Source organism: Eutrema salsugineum, unplaced genomic scaffold, assembly GCF_000478725.1.
Source record: "Eutrema salsugineum unplaced genomic scaffold, Eutsalg1_0 scaffold_6, whole genome shotgun sequence".
NCBI classification, from domain to species: Eukaryota; Viridiplantae; Streptophyta; class Magnoliopsida; order Brassicales; family Brassicaceae; genus Eutrema; species Eutrema salsugineum.
Window position 1 is genome coordinate 848,788 of NW_006256547.1, and position 14,679 is coordinate 863,466.

Here is a 14,679-nt window from a genome sequence, read left to right on the forward strand (position 1 = left end):
TTACGTCGCGCGTGTTTTAACTGCTTAGCTGACTTTGACTAAAAGTCAACGACCTCCTTCCACACACTACTTGTTTCAGGACGATCAAACTTTTTTGCCCGTTGCAAAAAGTTTTTCTAACTTTCGTTACTACTGTAATGGTAACCGCTATATTTGTTTAATTGTTTTTGTTTTTGCTAATTACATAAATTGCTTGGTTCAAAGTTGTAGGCCAAAATTTCACCATATACTAATGAACCAGAGGTGACTTTGCAGGTATAACAAAAAACCGTAAGAACCAGATTCTTCACCGGTTCACGTGTCTGGTACTACTAGTAGTTGTAGCCTCCTTCTCGGTAGTCTGTAGAATCTTTACATAGCATAGACCTGAGTTCCATCATTGATCTCGGTGGCTCCAAGTGCTCGGCCTTGAGAGCGTTCCCTAACAGACTTTGCATTTGTGTTGCAAAGATTTCATCCAAAACCTGAAATCATCGAATAATAAGAAGATAAGAAAAGCAGACAGAGAACATATTTAATTTACGCTTCTCAAAAGAGTAACTAACAGAAACTGCGATTCTCGGGCCTTTGTGCCAAGTCACGTTATCTTTCCTATCTTCCAACAGACGAAGCACATCCTGGAAGAAGAAAAGAATAGTGAAGCCAAATGCAGAAAAAAACAAAAAAAAACAGCCGGTGTAAACGTAATGTATTGTTGTTTCGAACCTGTCCCATTCGGTCCCAGATTCCTCTACAGACCGACACAAATACATCTGGTAAGAAAACACCGTGTAGATGATTGATGGTTTTGTCTAGCACATCTTTCAATGCCATCATTCTGTTTCTAACATCCGGTTCTGCTGTTGTTTCCCTTAAGTCGTGGATGATGCTCTTTAGCTTCATGTGACTTTGTATCCTCGTCTGTTTAACATAATAAAATCATCAACAAAAGGTGGCGAGAACGAAAACCCGAAAACAAAAAAAAAAAATCAAGTTTTTAGAGTACAAACATTCTCAGCGAGCTTCTCCACGAGAGCTTGCATATAGCTTCTGAATTTGGCTCTTAACAATACTGTAACCTCACTTAACCGCTCTCCCAATACTCTGTTTTCTCCGTCAGGGATATAAGAATTCCAAGACTTGAACCGGTTCTCTATACTCGGCCGTAAAATGTCAAGCACTCTTTTCATCGAGTTCAGAAGAACTCCAAGCTGTTTTCACCAAAGTTGTGTCAATATCTTCTCCTTTTACATCCAAGAAAACTTGAAATTTACCATAAGTAAGTAAGTAACATACCTCTTTTGGAGCAGAGTAAGGGTTAGGTGTGCCTTTGGTGAATTTCTGGACAATTTTCAGCCCAAAGATCTTACTTTCCTTTAACGGAGATAAAATCTCAGCAAACTGTTTCTCCATCGCTTCAACTATTGCCTTCTCCGCATCTGCTACAACCTTTTTTTTTTCCATGAACAACAATAACAGTTAAGAAGAAGTAGAAGATAATGAAGCTCAAAGCTCATACTAATTCATGCATTGTCAGGCCATCGTTTCTGAAGTTTACAGTAAGTGGAAACGAAAGAATGAAAATAAGTATTTGTAGTTTCACTTACTTTCTCCAAGGATATTGCATATTCTGGCCAACGCCTAATGATAATATCATATTCATCAAGTGTCCCATTGAGTCTCTCATACATCTCATCAACAAAAGGAGAAGTCAATCCCGGAATCTCGCCACATGCTTTTACCTGGAAAAAAAAAACCCCAGAATGTAATTCAATTTCGTTGGAAGAAGAGCTTTAGCATATTCTACGTTCTGCAGTAAACGATTAGTACCGTCTCTAGCTTGCAGAGTTCATATAAAACGCGTCTTTTCTCTTCAATCCAGCTTGTGATATATGAATAGAAAAGCTCTTTGGCGTTAACACCACCTTTAATATGACTGCAACATGACAACACAATATGTAAGTGTCTATCAGTAACAGAAAGAATAAAAAGAGATATAAGAGTAAAAAGTAGACATCAGTGAATTTACTTTATGTTCCAGCTAGAGATATCTCTCTGAAAGTCAGCAGTTGTGATAACAAGGTCAACAACCGCAGGTGATGGTCCAGGAGGAGGCCATACGAGAAGAAATTCCCGGAGCCTATTGCAGAGATCAACACTATATATTGCCGCTGATAGATTTGGAAGGTCTATAAAGCTGTTCGAGAGTTGAAAGAGAGAATCATTAGAAAGATATACTGAGAAGGCAAACAGTATATAATCTAAGTTAACATATATGCTGCACATCTTTGACTTGAAAGTCTTTAAACAAACCTTGGGAGCACATTGCAGTTATGGATCGCTATGTCAGTGGATATTTCATTCTTAAAGCTCAAGATTAGAGACTTCATCTTCTGATAAGAAGCTGGAAGTGCCATGGGATCAACTTGTGCAACACCTTCACTACGGTTGTTAAGTAAATCGTTTGTTTCCAATAAATGCCTCGTGGACCTCTTCTTTGAAGCAGCCTGAATGGTTTCCATAGGTAATTGGTTCACATAGATGAATAAGAAAATATGGTTAAGAAACAGATAAAGAGCTTGGGTGATACCTGAAAGTATCTGCAAAGTTTCAGCTGTGCCTCAGGGGTTAATACATCGTTGAGAAGACCATAAAGCTTGACAGCTGATTCTATCGCCGGGGCTGGAGTCCCTGTAGCAGACTCAAAAACATCTTTCATCCCGGAGAAAGACAGTTCATCAAGTGATTTATAGTTCTCAAATGCTGAAGCAAGAATCTGCTGAATTTGTTCGTCAATTTCCCCCAGTAACCGATTCTGTCAAGAAGACACCAGACAAATTTAGTAACCTACTTGAATAAGAAAATAGCTACTTGACAATCAACACTACCCCACCTCTTGATGACTCAATACAGCCTTGTGGTTGCTTTTCATTATAATAGGGAATAGAAATTCATGTATCAGATCAAGACAGTCCTTGGTAGGCGATGCGACATCCATGACATAAGAGAGATATCTGCAAATTTTTACAACACTACTTAATTGCCGCAAAGATAATTTAAGACACTAAACCATTACTTTGTCATTCAATTCTTACCTTAATCTTGTGTACGCATCTGAAATCCCAAAATAGGATGCGAATCGAGTAATCAGCCAGTGCCATGGGCCCTTAAACACTAAATTTCTTCGCTGAAATCGTTCTGCTTTCATAGCCACCTCTAGGACAATATCATACGCTGAAGTTTCTGCCACCAACCCACACTTAGTTTTTTCATCTAGACTGCTTGAGTAACTTAGATAAAGCTGGATTCTCCCAATAAGTTCATGCTCTGGTTCGTGATATATTGGCCACCACCGCAGCTTCTCGGTCTGCATCCGCAAGGGAAAAAACGTTAGATCTTCTGCTTTACTATCTAGTGGACTCGGCGATCTGAAAACATAAGGCTTATGATAGAGAGAAGAATATTACCGGATCATCAACTATAGCTGCTAGCTGAGCTACAACACGACCAAGGAGTTGCCCCTTCGAATCTCGAACTTCAATGATCAAATCATCACCAAGATTATCTGGTAAGCTACAAGAGAAAAGAAAATTAAGCTCCACCTACAAAAGAACTAGAAAGAAAGGTCCTCAATGATCACGAGAGCAAACAAGAGCACATACAAAATAAAAGCCTCGCCAGATCCAGGTTGCGTCTTAATTTGGTCTTCTTCAGCAGAGCTCTTTAATCTCAATGAACAAGAAAATGTTTCTGAAAACAGAAAGAATCAAATACCGATGACCAATATACGAAAATGGGTAATGTCCAAAGTAGAATGCAATACCTTGTACTGCTTCATAAGTTTGCGGTCCAGTGTGTGATGTAACCATTTCTTTTTTAAAGGCCTTTGAGACCTGTTTAAGGTAGCGAGCAGCTGCCTGCAGGTAAGCCAAACTTTGACGCGAAAGTGAACCATTTAGAGGAACTTGAGGAGTGACATGAACTTTCTTAGCTGCTTTCCATCCAGAAGATAAAGTCAGATTTAGTTCCGCAATATGGTGACGAACAACTTCGAGCTTTTCCTTGGAGACCGTTAGTGATGCAATGTTGGTTAGTGATGCAATGTTACAGCCAGGTGGTGGTTCTAATCCCATTTTAACTCTACGAACTGTACAAAATCATACTCTCATAAGCACCGCTGCTGCAAAAAAGGTCAAAATGCAATGGGAGGAGAAAGATATACGAATGTATACCTTGGAGTCTAATTTTTCCAATAGTTTTCTTTGCTTTTGGAGCCGATGTCTCGGTACCAACTCAGAAGGTCCCTTTCCCAGTAACTCTTCCTCAGATTGAAGGAAAAATTTCTCCAAACTAAATGCATTTCGGATTATGGTGCATTCGTTGTTCAGGAAGTAAGAAGCCTCACTGACACTATCCATTGACCATGAATGAAGACATAGCCGCACACAGGCTTCATAGGCAATCATCGCAGACCATGGACCCTGCTCACTGCATTTCAACAAAAGAAAAATGTGGGAATGAATATTCTAAAAAAAAAAATATATATATATATATATATATCGAGAGAACAACATAGAAAGTCAGCAATGTCACTCAACCTTGCGTGAAAAGTTGGGAAACGGGGAGCCAATGAACTCATCGAAGTGCTAGTCCCGTTCTGGGTCCTTCCTGAAGTTCCAGCCTCAACATTTCTTCTTGTTTCACCTTCATTACGCGTAGATGTATTGTTCCTCACACCACAAGCTTCTGCTTCCTGTACATATTATAACCAAAACTCAGAACAGGAGTAATCACAACAAAGAAAAAGAAGACAAGAGAGGGAAAAAAATACATATGAAACTTCTGTGCTTGTAGCTGAGTCTGATAAGTCATCTACACCAAAACCAAAGGCCTTTACACCATTACGCCCATGTCCGTTTTGAGCAGCCATTTGATACAAGTGAGGCAAGCCAACATGAGTATTATAATCTTGAGGAGATCGTTGAGGTGAGTGGTGCCTCTCGTCTGTCTCTTCATCTGAATTAGAAACAATGTCCATGTCTGAACTTGAGCCACCATTGTTACTACCTCTCGCCGGTTTTTTGGCTGAGAAAAACGGAGGAGCACTCCCGAGTCCAAAACAATGACCAGCTTTCCCCGAATTCGCATTGGCAACAGATTTACCATCCAATTTCCGGTTACCGATCGTCCACCTCGAACCAACATCCTATTAACATCTTAAAACGAACATAGTTATAGTGAATCAAACAAACACCAGAAGTTGAGTTAGAGAAACAGATTGAAAACATACCTCCCCTAAGCTTCTTAAGCCAGCTTCGTTGAACATTGTACCTTGACCTAGAATTCAGAAATTCCACAGCGATTATTAGCCAAAACTTTACCAAAAACAAACCAAAATGCAGATAAGTTCATTTCACATGATCCAACTATAAAATCTAAGCTCTATACTCAGAATAACGCGCAACTGAAATCCCTAGCATATAGCAACTGAAACCTAACGAAGCGAATAATAATCAAACCAAGAGACGGCTACACAAGCAAAATCCTGGTGAAACGACCGAAGAGAATGTAGAAAGAAGAAGTAAATAAAGAATGAGAATTGCTTTTTTCACTTCCACGAGATTCACATGAAAGATGCGAAATCGTGAACGGAAACTCGCGAAATTGAAGAATCGATCTACTAATCTAAACGGATTAAGTAAATGCATTTGCTTACCACTGCCCCAACAAGAAAACTCCTCGAGTTTTTCTCAGTGAGAGAAAACAAGTGTGAAACCGAAATTCCCAGTAGAACAAACTGGTAAAAAAAAAGAAAAGAAAAAATATCCCTCTAAACTGAGAGAAGTATTACGACTACGGAAGGAAAATTTCCGGCAGTGACAGTCATTGAGTCGTCGTATTCCAGTATATATGAAGAAAAATGTAAAATGTAAGAAAAAAGAAGATCGATGAAGAAGAAGATCGTATATTCCTTTTTTTATCTTCCCTTTTCTTTTCTTTTTATCACTGTGTTTAGTAAAACTTGCGCCATGAGGAAAAATAATATATATATACACATTTTATACGGTGAGTTGATTTGATGGAGCGGAGAAGAGAGCGGCGTTGGATGGAGACGTCAATTAACGGCGACGGAGACTTTAAGACTATGGCGTCAAACTGACGTGTCAAGTGGCGACACGCCCTTTTCCATAACGGAAACGTTACGCGCGCGTGACGGTGTGCCTATCGAAGGCTCGAAGCACTTTTTTTTTTTGAAGCTCAAAGCACTATGTTTTTTTAGTTTGAGAATTTTGGATTTTGGCAATTTAATTAGAAATAAATGCGATTTACGAGTAATTTCTTATGTCAACATTTCTACGAGTCATAGAAACTTTAAGTATCTTAATTATGATGTATATTTTTTTTACGATAATCGAAATAACTTGCAATTATTAACAAGATAGTAATCGATTTCTTTGCATTTCGTTCTAATGATGTGGTCGCATTTGATGAACCAACTCTCTCTTTTTTTCCTGCCTAACAAATGTCTTGCAGGATCTCAATTATTCCATTTGACTAGTGGAGTATTAAATTTATGGAGCATAAATTTCATCAATTGTCATTTATTGAAAACACAATTAACCCACACAAACGAATACAATTAATTTGATCCGGCGTTTAAAAGTTTAATCTATTGGAAAATGTGAAAACTAATTAATTGCTCGTTTTTTGTCAAACTAGTTAATTTCTTTTTTACTGCTATGCATTTTAATCTTAGAAAGAAAAAAAGAATAATATCAATGCGAAAGAAATTAGACAACTTTTTTTCTTGTCTTCACATGTCTTTTTCTCCGACCGCGTTAGTTGTGTCCAGGTCACGCCGAAAACGCATATGCTTAGCCAGCAAGGTATAGCCTTGATGGGCTTCAGGAGTCTCATAACAGACCCAATTAAAAGCCCATTTTTCTTAATTTTTTGACTTTGAACAGTGTCAACTGGTTTAGAAGCTGACCCACTAAAATATTATTATCGTCCATTCACTCGCTCTTATCGAAAGACCAAACCCTAGCCACCTTCCCACGCGCCTCGTATCCTCCACGTGAGTATCACGTACTAAAGTTTATTTCAAATAACGGCGTCGTTTAACTTATAGACTATTGATTCACGCGCGAGTGGAGAGAATATCGTTTTACAGCTCATTGTGACTCGAGACTTTCTTTATTTTTCCCCTTTTATTCTTCTTTTCTTCTTCTTCTCAATTTCCCTTTTTTTCCTTGCAGAAATTTCCTCCGATTTCAAATTTTCCCGTGAAAAAAACAGAAAAAGAAAGAAGAAAAATCGAGATCTCTCTAATGGCGGCGGCGACGTTGAGCAGAGATCAATACGTGTACATGGCGAAGCTAGCCGAGCAAGCGGAGCGTTACGAAGAGATGGTTGAGTTCATGGAGCAGCTAGTAACCGGAGCAACACCGGCCGGTGAGCTAACCGTGGAGGAGAGGAACCTTCTCTCCGTCGCGTACAAGAACGTGATTGGATCTCTCCGCGCCGCGTGGAGGATCGTGTCGTCGATAGAGCAGAAGGAAGAAGGGAGGAAAAACGAGGAGCACGTGTCGCTGGTCAAGGATTACAGATCTAAAGTTGAGACAGAGCTCTCTTCGATCTGCTCTGGAATCCTCAGGCTGCTCGACTCGCATCTCATCCCTTCCGCTACTGCCAGCGAGTCAAAGGTCTTCTACCTCAAGATGAAGGGAGATTACCATCGCTATCTCGCCGAGTTTAAATCTGGAGATGAGAGGAAAACTGCTGCTGAAGACACCATGATCGCCTACAAGGCTGCTCAGGTTTCTTACTGTGAATCGATCTACTTTTAATTCCTACTCTTTAGCTAAAACCCTGATTTTTCTTCAATAAATCAATCCGTGATCAGTTCTTCCCATTTCCTAGTAGCTAATTAGAGCCTCAAATTGAGCTTCTCTACTCATCAAATCGTTACAAGTAGTCAAATTTCACAATTTCGTCTTAAAGAGCATCATTCAGTTGCTTCCATAGTCTGAGAAGTTCTAAAAATATGTATTTTTGATCATTCATGCTCACACGAATGTTCTCTCTTTCTATGTAATGTCTTTGAAGGACGTAGCAGTTGCTGATCTAGCTCCTACACATCCGATCAGGCTTGGTCTGGCCCTCAATTTCTCTGTGTTTTACTACGAGATTCTCAACTCTTCAGAGAAAGCTTGTAGCATGGCCAAGCAGGTATTCTTTCTTTGTTTCTCTAATCTGCATGTTTGTTTCAAGTCGAAGAATCCGTCAGGTACAAATAGGATTCATGGTCTTAGTTTGGTTGTGACGAGTATTTTCTCTGTTGCTTGCTTGATGATTTTTTGAGTGACTTATTGACCACTTGTTCACTGTTCCTAGTGTCCCCATCTTTCCATTCATTGTGCTCGGTTGATTTTGAATAAATTTTGACAATTTTACTAGAAGTTTGTTCATAAAAAGTAACTCTTTCTTCCTTCTCAAAGGACCCACTCCTTTTAATAACAGAGATTCTAAAGAAAAAGACATTCTGCAAAAGTCCCCTTCTTTATAACTTTTTTGGCCTACGCTTCACACTAACCAAATTATTCCTTTTGTCAGTAGAACGACATACATAATTAGAAACCATTACATCTCATACATTATGGATACCAAATTTGAGTAATGCTAGAGATCTGAATCATTAAGGTTTTGGACATCTCATGCATCATCGCGTATGAACTAAGAGGTATCTGATCATTAACTTGTGCTTGTTGGATTCATCACCTGTGTAGGCATTCGAAGAAGCCATTGCTGAGCTGGACACATTGGGAGAGGAGTCATACAAAGACAGTACTCTCATCATGCAGTTGCTAAGAGACAATCTAACCCTGTGGACCTCCGATATGCAGGTTTGTCCAGTAATCAACTCTTGTTCATATTCAATCACATCATTAGAATTCGCTTAGTGTTGTGATCATACATAGATACTCTTTTATAAGACCATGCGGGATAATGACATCCCAAAAAAAAAAACTCAATGATTGACTGCTTTATTCAGGAGCAGATGGATGAGGCCTGAGGGTCGTATGGAAGAAAAGACGGTTATGTAACGTTCCCGCAACCGTGTCGACTTCAAACCCCAAAACCCTCTTTGCTCTAAAACTTGTCGAAAAAAAAATGTTTTTTTTATGACAGATTATGTGCACAGCTTTGGTGTTATCTGCTGCTCTGTTCCTACTCTGTTTTTCTTTCAAAATTTATATTTTAATCCTCATCTTTTCTTTTCTTTTCTTTTCTTTTCTTTTATACTGCAAACAAATTATTCAGTTCCCCAAAAGGCCCAAATCTTAGCTGGGCCTGTGAATTCTTCCAGTCTCTAAAAGCCGAATTCTAGGCTGTGAAGAAACGCTGCGTTTAGGATTTAGTTTAAAACATTATTTCACTTGGGAGTGGGGTAATTCTCGTTTACGGTTTGGTTTTCTATTCCTATGGTTATATGGGTTTTATGAAATAAACACATTTGTAAATCAGTTGATTTCGATTGTATTTAATAAGATTTCGGTTTGACTTGGTTCAAGTACACTGAAATTGCTTTCGTTTTCGGTTTTTCAGGTTTCTTAAGTAATAATGGTTTATAAAAAAAATTTGTTAGACACGGATTTTCTTAAACAGTAATTTCAAGAATCAAAGGTTCGAAGCTTTCTTCCTTTTTTTATAGAGTGTTTGCGTTCTTCTCCGAGCCCAACCCTTACCCGCTAGAAATTCTTTAGAAAGAGGCTAATTTAAAATATCGGATCGAACCATCAGGCCATGTGATTAGGACAAAGTTTTCGTCAAGTTGACCACAGGCGTGCATGAAACACAAAAATTATACTTATTCACAATAAAGAAAATTTTATAGAGGCAGGATCTAAAAGTTCGAATCTCCGAACACACAAAGATAAGCAAAACATCGAAAGTGTACTTGGACCACTTTTGTCTGGCATTTGCATGCATAAAAGAAAATAAGATAAAACTAAAAAAATCAGAAAGAGGGAGTCTTTTTGGCCTAATTTTGAAAACCTCTTCTTTACTTAAACCTTTGTTTCTTCTTACCAATCTTTTCAGAAAAGATAAAGACTGTAAAAACATTAAAGTTTTTTTTTTTTTTTAGAAAGGGTTTTAACAACACTAAAGTAGTCAAGTTTATAAGCTCGCACGTGATTTCATTTCACGTTGTTACTAATACCAAAGAAAAACATTTTGGTGATAATTGTAGAAAATAATACGTGAAATGTGGTATTTTAAAATTGTATGTTAATAATAACAAATAAATTGTTGAGTTGAAACCTATGGGTCGCTAATCATATGAAGTAAATTCAAGCAAAAGAAAAAAATTATACTAATCACTTCAAAAAATATAATAATGTAGTATCTTTGGATGCCACCATGGGTTCGAAAACGTGACCTCCACTTGGGGACAAATAAATATACTATATGTAAACCAAAGACCGTATAGTTAATTCCTATACATGTTGATTGTTGGGTAAAACCGAAGCCAGTATCTTTGGGTAAAATAAACCATATTAAAGAAAGGCCATGCTGTGTAAAAACACAAAGACGACCATTTTTTATATTTTAAAAACAAAGATCATATCAAGTTAGTATATGAGATAGTTCTTATACATACACTATATTCAAAGGCATATGCAATGATGTACTAATTGAAATTGTTGTATCTACAATTGACCTTATACTCAAAAACAGTGGTCAAAGATCAATCAGCAGATGCTTCAAACATCATTATTCATGGATTCTGAGTTTAAAAAAAAATCCTTTGTATTTATGGCATGTTAATACATTAGTTTGTTTGGATCATTTTAATCTTTGTTCAGTTTGATTAGATTTTTCTTATGTTTTGTTTTTCTTTAAAACACATAAGTGATAAAAATATTTTTTAAAGTTTACTAGATTGATGTAATGATATAGTTCTTTTTGTGAAAATATTCGTCGAATCATCAGATTTTGATTTCTAAATCTGATGATTCGACGAATATTTTCACACAAAAAGAATCATATAAATCAAATCTGATGATTCGACGAACATTTTCATAAAAAATAGAACCATATCATTATATCAATCTTGTATACTTTGGAAAATAATTTTTCACTTATATGCTTCAAAATACCATAAAATATTGATCCCATTATATCTAAATTCATGAAAAGCTAAAAATTGTTTTCAAAATTTCAACGAATTGGATACTGTTTAAACTGTTAGTCAAACTATATTTATTGTAACTAGAACGAAGAATAAGTAACATGAAATACATATCATGTAAAAGCATATAATGCGATCACATTTTTCAACTTTAGCTATTTCAGCCTTTTGAATATACAAAACTTTAGACTTTTACCGCGTATAAAATACCAAAACTCAAATTCCCGACTGTAATACCGAACCACCCAACCGGTATTTCACTTGATTTATCAACCAAGAACTAAAATACAACGAATAAAACCAACAAACTCTATTTCTTACATCAAGTTTCAAACACGTTTCCATAAATTTTCCAACTAGGAAACATTTGTTACCATGATGGTCAAATCACTTTCTAAAATGTTCAATTTTCTACTCTGTGATCCTCTTCCCAAATTATCTTCTTTCCCACACATTACCCACTTACCATGAAAACCCACATTTCTTAACTTCCTCAATATAAAGCACCTCCCTTTAATTTTAACCCTCAACCTCAAAACAACAACCTCCTCCACGAGGGCAAAAGGAAAAGAAAAAAAAATCAAAGACCCAATCTTTCTTTCACTTGCCAATCTCTAGATGACAATCCTTCTCCAAATTTCCTAACAACATATTCTTTTTAGATCGCAAAAGGGAACAATATTACTTTTTTGAACACTCTGTTACAATGGCAGAAAATCTAGAACTGGGCCTTTTGTGTACAGAGACCAACGTTGGTGATGAAGAGAACGGCATGATTGTTGACAAAATTCCGATTCTTGTTCGTGAAATTTCGATTCCTCAGATGGGTTTTCCATCGGAGAGCGAAGAGATTATCAGAGAGATGATGGAGAAGGAGAAGCAGCGTTTACCCAGAGATGATTACATCAAGAGACTCAGAAGTGGAGATTTGGACTTGAATGTCAGAAGAAGAGAAGCCCTTAATTGGATTTGGAAGGTCTGATTTTTATTTTGTTTCTTCCCTTTTTGATTAAATTGGCATGTTGATTGGTTTAAATCATCTATATGTGCTCAAATTCTGAAAATCACATCCCTTTTGATGAATGATCTGGACATACAGAATTTAGAGGCTTATGCAGAACAAAGAGGCAGCTTTTGCCTTAAATCTGTGAATCTGATGCTCAATTGACAATAGATTCACTTCAATCTCAGAGTTTTAGATCTCTGGAAGCTAGAGAAAGAGGAAAGGAGATAAACTTTCTGATCTATCTCTTATTCTAATTACAACAGGCTAGTGAAGCACACCAGTTTGGACCATTGTGCATTTGCTCATCAGTGAATTACTTTGATCGATTCTTATCGGTTCACGATCTCCCTGTAAGTTCACATTGATTCAACCAAAAGATTGAAAATGTTTTCAGCCCTGCATCATCTGAGAGTCCCATTTTTTTGTAGCTTCCTGATTTATGATTCTTGTTGTAGAGTGACAAAGCTTGGACGGTGCAGTTGCTGGCTGTGGCTTGTTTATCCTTGGCAGCCAAACTTGAAGAAAGTGAAGTCCCGATGTTAATAGATCTTCAGGTGCTAATGATCTCTCCCAGAAAACTCGCTAAATTGACGAGATGTTATCAATCGGATAATCTCTTGACTCAGTTACGGTTTTGGTCACATTGTGGAACAGGTTGGAAATCCTCAGTTTGTGTTTGAGGCGAAATCAGTCCAAAGAATGGAACTTTTGGTGTTGAACAGATTGGAATGGAAATTGAGAGCGATAACTCCGTGCTCATACATAAGTTATTTCCTGAGAAAGATGAGTAAATGTGATCAAGAACCATCCAACGCACTGATATCCAGATCACTACAAGTGATAGCCAGCAAAACCAAAGGTGAAAGAGCTCTCTCTTCTTTATGTTTTATTTTCTTGACCCACTTTTGTTTTTGTGCTTTTTTGGGCTTTTCTATAACTTTTGCTTTTTATGATTTTGGGTGAAAAAAAAATTTGGACTATAATGATGGTTGTGTGAGTGAGCAGGTATTGACTTTTTGGAGTTTAGACCTTCTGAAGTTGCTGCTGCTGTGGCACTTTCTGTTTCTGGAGAGTCGCACACAGTACACTTTGACAACTCTTCCTTCTCTCCTCTTTTCTCGCTTCTTCAAAAGGTAAAAGATATTCCACCAAAAATCTCAAACTCATAATTCTATTTCTCTAATATACAATAGAAAGCAGCAATTGGCTGTTCAATTTCAAGGAAATGCCATTTGTAGAGAAGATTTAATAAAGATGACACGTATATATATATATATATATATGTGTGTGTGTGTGTGCACTAAGCCACTAACTAATGCATTGCATACACATGTGTAATTATATATTTTTTTTAAAAAATGTTACAAAATAAAGGAACAGGTAAAAACTGGTATATGGGTCTGAATCCTTTGACTTCCAAAACTAGTGGAGCGTATAGACCAAAGACCACTTTGAAGTTTATTATTCTATAGCTGTGTATCTTGTGACTCTTCTTTCTTACTCACATAAGCACACTCACTGCACACTCCAGTCATGTCTATAACCAAATCTTGCCCCCCACAAAACATGCTGTGGTATGGTTGCTTGTGATTTGATATTGCTATCTTACAAAATCAGACTGCTTTCCATTTAGATCTTCTTTTTCTAGACCTAAAAAAGCTGATGTGATCGTTGTGTTTTGTGTTCAAGCGACAAAACAAAGCGTCAAGTTTTAAACTTTGCTGGTCCTTACTTGCTTAAACTCTGTTTCAGGAGAGAGTGAAGAAGATTGGGGAAATGATAGAGAGTGGTGGCTCAGGCTTATGTACACAAACACCCAATGGGGTTTTAGAAGTATCAGCTTGTTGTTTCAGCTTTAAGACTCATGATTCTTCAACTTCTCATACACATCTTTCTTAAATTTCTCTGTTTTGTTTCTAATTTACTATTATTCCTATGTCTGAGGAGAAGATTGGAAAAGAAAAATAATCATAGCAAAAATAAAAATTAAAAAATTAAAAACGAGTATTTCGATTCCAGTATTAATTTTGTTTCTAGCTTTGTTTATACTTATACTACGCAAATAAATAGGATGGATGATATTAAGACTTTCTTATTGGTAGGAAATAAGAAAGAACAAAAAAAAAAGAAACAGAGAATGTTTTTTGTGTTCCCGCCAAATAAATATAGCGGGAAAAAAACCGTATCGGTTCAGTTGGATCGCTAAGAGTTGACTTTCCGTTGTGAATGTGAAACCCTTTTAAACGGTGTCGTTTAAATATATAAATCGCGCATGGGAATAATGGGCTTAGAATTGGACACACTAACAGAAATCTTTAACTTCAAGTTGTCGTAAGAGACCCAACTATATAAAAACTTATTTATGGAGGATTTGTGCTTTCTACCTTTTACAAACAAAAAGTCCAAAATCTAAAAAAAATATAGTGTTTCACAAAAAACCATAAAAAAAGTTTATAAAATGATTGGAGTCCAGGTCCACTAAACATCTAGGTTCTGC

At 37.0% G+C, this 14,679-nt stretch overlaps 3 protein-coding genes across 4 annotated transcripts; 2 read left to right on the plus strand and 1 right to left on the minus strand.

The window, feature by feature from the left end:
• Positions 1-115: 115 nt before the first annotated feature.
• On the minus strand, positions 116-5,922 carry LOC18013258. Its single transcript, XM_024151657.1, is given in 21 exon segments — positions 116-464; positions 546-617; positions 706-900; positions 990-1,190; positions 1,276-1,428; positions 1,587-1,721; positions 1,810-1,915; positions 2,009-2,176; positions 2,293-2,486; positions 2,570-2,794; positions 2,873-2,993; positions 3,075-3,346; positions 3,447-3,552; positions 3,642-3,729; positions 3,803-4,126; positions 4,212-4,268; positions 4,271-4,467; positions 4,578-4,732; positions 4,811-5,185; positions 5,270-5,316; positions 5,696-5,922. Coding segments are annotated over 20 exon segments (3,333 nt in total). The 5' UTR covers positions 5,306-5,316; positions 5,696-5,922; the 3' UTR covers positions 116-311.
• Positions 5,923-7,203: 1,281 nt separating this feature from the next.
• LOC18012968 (14-3-3-like protein GF14 kappa) lies at positions 7,204-9,563 on the plus strand. Of its 2 annotated transcripts, none has more exons than XM_024151171.1 (4): positions 7,204-7,799; positions 8,089-8,211; positions 8,769-8,885; positions 9,041-9,563. In XM_024151171.1, exons 1-4 carry the CDS (start codon positions 7,311-7,313, stop codon positions 9,053-9,055), a joined length of 744 nt encoding a protein of 247 aa, XP_024006939.1. In that variant the 5' UTR covers positions 7,204-7,310; the 3' UTR covers positions 9,056-9,563. The 2 variants fall into 2 exon arrangements, with proteins under 2 accessions (XP_024006939.1, XP_024006938.1); XM_024151170.1 differs by having other exon boundaries at positions 7,205-7,799; positions 9,035-9,563.
• A 2,189-nt stretch (positions 9,564-11,752) lies between these two features.
• LOC18012865 (cyclin-D4-1) lies at positions 11,753-14,175 on the plus strand. The gene is made up of 6 exons (XM_006393974.2): positions 11,753-12,152; positions 12,446-12,532; positions 12,638-12,736; positions 12,837-13,041; positions 13,188-13,315; positions 13,935-14,175. The coding sequence occupies exons 1-6, from the start codon at positions 11,883-11,885 to the stop codon at positions 14,079-14,081; spliced, it is 936 nt and encodes a 311-aa protein (XP_006394036.1). The 5' UTR covers positions 11,753-11,882; the 3' UTR covers positions 14,082-14,175.
• Positions 14,176-14,679: the final 504 nt, after the last annotated feature.